Below are 5,590 nucleotides of genomic sequence, written 5' to 3'. Positions count from 1 at the left end.
TGCAAACCCTTGTTGAATATTTCTTTTGGGGAGAGCATCTTAGCTAACGTGTTGAATATAGATATTGCCGAAATTATATTATACTGCAAATATAAAAATCCTTACAAAAATGTACCTAAGCTTTAATTTTGTGAATAATGATGTGCCTACCTTATATATTTAGGCAAAATAAAATACAAATAGGATGAATACACTATTTCCCTTGGTGTATAATTAAGTTATCTTAGAGAATTTTAGTTTTTTTTCGTATACATATGTACAGTATTTTTCTAAAGGGAGTTTAAGGGAATTTAAGTTTTTGATAGAACTGATACGACTTAGAAACGTGAGTAAAACTGGGTTTTCTCGGCTTGGCCTAACACGTGTAACTGTTTATGCAATTGTACCAGCTCGTGGACAAAATTCCATTTATTATTCCCCTATATGAGCTTTCGCACTTAACTTGCATGAATAGATAATGAGCTAACCGCCGTGGAAATGTAAGTGGAACGGGCAACTGCTAAATGGTAATGGGGTTTCCTCGGAATATTGAAGTCGAAGGTATCGCATTGCGTGTTTGAAGCTTTCCCAGAGTTCTCTGACCCGGCGCCTGTTGTGAGAAGGCTAAATTGAATTATTAATAACACGCAGCGGATGCTTTAACCCCGTTTCTGTATCTCTAAATATATATGTGTAATGCATATTTCTGTGGTTTTGGGGAGACAACCTTGGGACAGTTGGCGAAAATAACAAGCGAAGGGAGCGGACTAATCGCAGCACTTACGACCATAATTTGTCAATTTTCGAAACAATTCCCCAAGCTCGCATAAATTGTCTGGTGGCCTCCTGTCTCCTTTTCCCTGTCGTTGGCTTTTGGCACCCATTACAGCTCATTTCTCTTACTCAGAGGGACATTGCGCAGTGAAAAATGAAAGTGAACCCGAAACACTGACGAACTGGAGCGGCCTTGTTTCGAAAAAGGAGGAAATAAAGGCATTTAAATGCCGTTGTGTGCATAAATTACTCAGGAGTTGACGTTTTCCCACATAAATGTGTAAATGAGTCTCAGTTTTCGCTGGTTTTTTCGGTGCTGTTGCGAGTGAAATTGAAATGAATGCACGGATCGAGTTGGAGTCCTTGGGTTGGTTTTCGGTTGTAACTTGTTGCTCCCGCTGATTGAAGATGGAGCTGATATGTGTATTTCAACGCGGCCTCCCAGCGGAAATTGTATGTAGCCGTCGACTATATTTTTTGGATATTTTTGACTCAGTTGTGGGTCAGCTTAAAGTTAATTCACATATCAAAGAGATTTTAAGGTACAATTACCATTTCATATATGCTAAAAAAATGTTGAACAGACCCCTTCTATGCTTTTAGGGAATTTTTAAATTCAGTATATAATTCACAGAGCATTTTGAATATTCTTTAGATTATATTCAAGCTAATTCCTTTTCTTGGACTTGAAAGCTAAGTAAAATCAAAAGTAAAAACCAAATAAAATTAAACACATACCCCTAAATAAAGTCTGCCAATCGAATAAATTTAATGGACATTTACTAATAGCTATGGCAAATAAAAATTCACTTAGCTAACAAGAAAGGAAATCCAAAAAAAAGCTTGGGGCCTTTTGTTTTTTTGGCAAAAAGGAAATGTTCAGAAAATTACCGCCCCTTTGTGCATTTGGCCCTAAGATAACTGCCGGCCAAATGACACACATTAGGACCAGGCCAAGGTGTATTTTTTGGTACGGAGGAGGCAGATGTGTGCAAAATCAATTCAAGCTCGATTTCCTTTGATGAAATGGTAAGTGTGGGCATGCCAGACGTACGTGACAGTTATTCCTAAATGGCCCAAAACGAACAAATTACTGAAAATAATGTAAGGTAGATGGTGCGGCCTGAAAGTGCGCAGACCCCAGCGAGAACTGTAGAATATTGATCCGAAAAGCGTTCAATTAATAACGCAAATCCTTTATGGTCAGTTACCAGGGACAGCGGACCGTTAATTAATGCACTTGTCTGTTCCATCCTCCAATCGCCTTATCTCATCCTTCAACCCGATTTCTCCCCGCCAGCCGCCTATGATTAATGTTTAATTAAGTTTGCAGCATTTAAAAAAAATTCCCGAAATGGCAGCCCTGGCAAAGGATTACATCATATTTAATCAGAGTCATTATTTATAATGATACCGCTTGCATGGAGCATTATTATAGTCAGTGCTCCTGAAATATGCCACAAGTTATCAAAAGCCCGAAGTAAGCGCCATATCATATAAGCGTTATTAAGTGAATTCCATGAGAGCCCCGGTAGTTGTTCTGCAAATTAATTTCGTGTGCATTGCAACGGGGTTTTGGTATGGTAAATATATTTTACATGAAGTATTTACCGATAGCCGTGTTCCCAGGTATTTTTAAAGAATTTTAAGTTCTGGAATTTATTTTAAGTATTCAATAAATGGCGGGAAAACTTTCTTATGCAACTAGTCAATATATTTTTTTGAAATATTTATAGACAACCAAATTCCCAGATATTTTATGGGGTTTTTAAAATTTGATCTTTAATTTTCTTAATTTTTCAAAATGGTGGAAAATTGGGAATACTTCCTTATGCAACTCATCCACGCAGAGAAGCTTAAAGTCATCCGTTTCGCTGGAGTGAGCCAAAGCCAAAGTGCAGTTCTCGTTCGAGTTGAAGTAAATTAATTAACAATGTTTATTGTTTGCATAATATGCGAAAATTCCCTTGCAGTTGCCATTGTGTGGTCGTTGTTTTCGCAACTCTTATTCCTGTGGCTGTAGTTGTTCGAAAGTTGTTGTCGTTGTCGCTGCAGTTTCTGATGTTTGTGGCCGCTTTGCCTGACTGACAGTCAATTTGCAGCAGCACTTAAAATGTGCAGAAATGTTTTACATTATTTGCACATGCTGGAAATTTAAATTAAATTATTTTGTTTTGCCCCGACTACGGCAGGCTTCGGCATCGGGCACTCTGACCTGCATCTTCATCAAGCACTTCGGTCAATGCAATAATCTGTTAATTGGTAATTGTAAGCCATTAGGATATGAGCTGGCTGAGAATACCTGCGGCCGGATACTCTTAATTATAAGCATAATAATTGAGGTGACCCCTTTGGAGAAGTTGTTCTTGCATCTTGATGAATGGCGTTGCCTTTGCCATACAGATACTGTAAATAAAAGGGAAACAATTCAGGGTTATCTGGAAACTGGCCAAGCCATTTTGAATTAATTCAAGCAGTAATAGTGTAATTTACCTTTGACTTCAGGCAAACATATTTATTCAATATGGTCCTGGGCAACCAAGGGCACTTATTTATTTTCATTTAAAATTTTATATTTTGTTGTATAATTTCTAAGATATCCACGACCTAATTGTCTATCAATTGAACATTCAGTTTCGGTACATCTATTCTAAATTACTAACAATTTGTAGGAGAGTTAGTTACAATGGCCGATGTGCATGAACTTGTAGTGACGTGCATTATATTTCTTTACCAGATTTTCCTGATTTTTGTAAGCTATGATATGTGCATTATGTCTAGGATATTAATCGAAAATGTATGTTCTTCATAGCGATCAATACATCCATTGAAGAAGGACGCCCTGCTGCTCATCCTGCATAACTTTCTGCTGTACTATGTGATCAATATGTTCAAGCACCTAGCTCAGGGTGGGTTACAATCACTATATCCTGATCCTATAACCTGTAACAATTTTCCCTGGACAGCTTCTATTAACTCCGATGGACCGGTGAACACCTTCTACTATGTACCTTTGGTATATGAAGAGAACGTGCCTTCGGGATCCCATCAGAGTTGGCACGAGGTCCTCAGGTCATCCAGCTGGCAGTTCTTTGAGGTCCTTTTCAGGCATCATCTGGCCCTGCTGTTGCCGTTTAATTTGGCTCTCCTGGTGCCCGTAAGAAGTGATTGCTCTTTGTGTCTTTGTGGTGGTCAAACTCCTTATATTTCCCGGCAGCGCTGCAAGTTGGCCTTCATTAGCACTTTGGTGCTGGTGTCCAACTTCGTGATGTTCGTCTGTTTCTCCTCGGCCATTTGCCAGCTGGTCCTGGCCACCAGCCACGCCCACGGCATGCGCCTCCTTGCGATCCTGTGTGTGGGCCCCGTGTGCCAGGGGCTCCTGGTGTGCCGCCTCCTGGCCCGAATATGGGTGAGTCCCCGTGGCCAGGGAACCCTGGGAGTTGGCAGCCCTTTCTTTAACCTGGCCATGTTCCTTTAGCTCAGCCAGTGGATCCTTGTTTGAGGCATGAAATTTGATTTGCCGGCACTGATTGCTGGCCAAAACGCCAAACCCACACCCACAGCCACAGCCCCAGAAGTTTAGCAGCAGCAAATCAAAGCAATAAACCAACTGAACCCATCCGAAAATCACTTTCACTGCACAAACTGCCAAAACTGCAGGCATTTATGACAGCCAGTGGGTTGAGGGGGCCAAAATCGCATAGCAAAATTGTTGCTGAAAAGTTGAACAAATATTGAGGTCAGCAGAATGTCGAGCTGGAGAGTCTCGAGCATTGTTGGTGGTGCAAACTGTTTGCTAGCCCCCGGCACAAACTCCCGACTCAGTCTGGAAGCCCTGACTCCAAAAGGCCTCTCCAGGCCCTCGTTTCGAGGCCGAAAAATATTCAATGAAAATCGGCAGTCGACCGTCGTCCCCTCTTTGTCAATAATACAAAATGGGAAAAATGAGTTGTTGCTGCCGCAGCTCGAGTTTGCATGGCGCAATGCAGACGTCCATGTAGCCCGGGGGTCCGGTTACGATGCCGTCTGCCCTGACAGACCCTGCCCCTCGAAAGCCCCCTTTCGACGCCTCTGGGCCGACCACCAACCCCCTCCCTGCCAGCTGCCTTCACTTCGAATTGAGAAATTGCCGCAAATGCTTTTCGATTTTTCGTTTTCCTCGGACAAGCCTTGGCTTTTCATATTGCATAATTGATTGTGGGTGTGCGAGTTGCATAAATACCGAGCAGACGGCATTGTCACCACCCCCTCTCAACCCCTCCTCACTCCGACCCTGCCAGCATTTATGCACATTTTCAATATGCATTCAGATTCGGATTCAGATGCATTGGGCCTGCATTGATTTCCGCAGAGGCCCAGAAAAGAGCATTGCCAAGTTGGCGTGTTGTGTTTACGCTTTCTTGGGTAATAATTAAATTTCGGAGCTTTTAAATGAATTTCTTTGAAAATCAACAAGTTCAGTTAAAGAAATATTAAGCGCTGAAAAATTGTGTATTAAAGTTTAAAGAGAATTCATATATATACATATTCACTCCAGAAAAATTAAATTAGCTTATTATTGCGGGTTTTTCCACTTCAAATTATTTCAATAGTTATAAAGCTATATATACTTTTTTAATTGAAGGTGAATTTTTTGCTGCATATCGACGGGACTTTTCACCATTTGAAAATAAAAAATAAAAGTGTTTTTTATGAACAAGGAAAACATTTGTCATATAAAAAGCACGCAGATTATCAATACAAAATTATATTATGTTTTTCACAGGAATGCATATATTTATACAGCTTTGTATTTAGGTTAACACGAACGTGACACATAAGTTGTGACACTTTTGTT

The 5,590-nt window shown here is 40.5% G+C and overlaps 1 protein-coding gene across 2 annotated transcripts; it reads left to right on the top strand.

The window, feature by feature from the left end:
• The first annotated feature begins 3,348 nt into the window (after positions 1–3,348).
• On the top strand, positions 3,349–4,385 carry LOC108011330 (uncharacterized). 2 transcript variants are annotated; one of them, XM_017076451.3, is made up of 5 exons: positions 3,350–3,505; positions 3,566–3,662; positions 3,720–3,910; positions 3,971–4,162; positions 4,232–4,385. In XM_017076451.3, the coding sequence occupies exons 1-5, from the start codon at positions 3,440–3,442 to the stop codon at positions 4,253–4,255; spliced, it is 570 nt and encodes a 189-aa protein (XP_016931940.2). In that variant the 5' UTR covers positions 3,350–3,439; the 3' UTR covers positions 4,256–4,385. The 2 variants fall into 2 exon arrangements, with proteins under 2 accessions (XP_016931932.2, XP_016931940.2); XM_017076443.3 differs by having other exon boundaries at positions 3,349–3,505; positions 3,971–4,375.
• The last annotated feature ends 1,205 nt before the right edge of the window (positions 4,386–5,590 follow it).

The sequence above is a fragment of the Drosophila suzukii genome, chromosome 2L, assembly GCF_043229965.1.
Source record: "Drosophila suzukii chromosome 2L, CBGP_Dsuzu_IsoJpt1.0, whole genome shotgun sequence".
Lineage (NCBI taxonomy): Eukaryota > Metazoa > Arthropoda > Insecta > Diptera > Drosophilidae > Drosophila > Drosophila suzukii.
Note: the sequence above shows the minus strand (reverse complement) of the source record. Positions and strands in the feature narration are given on the sequence as shown.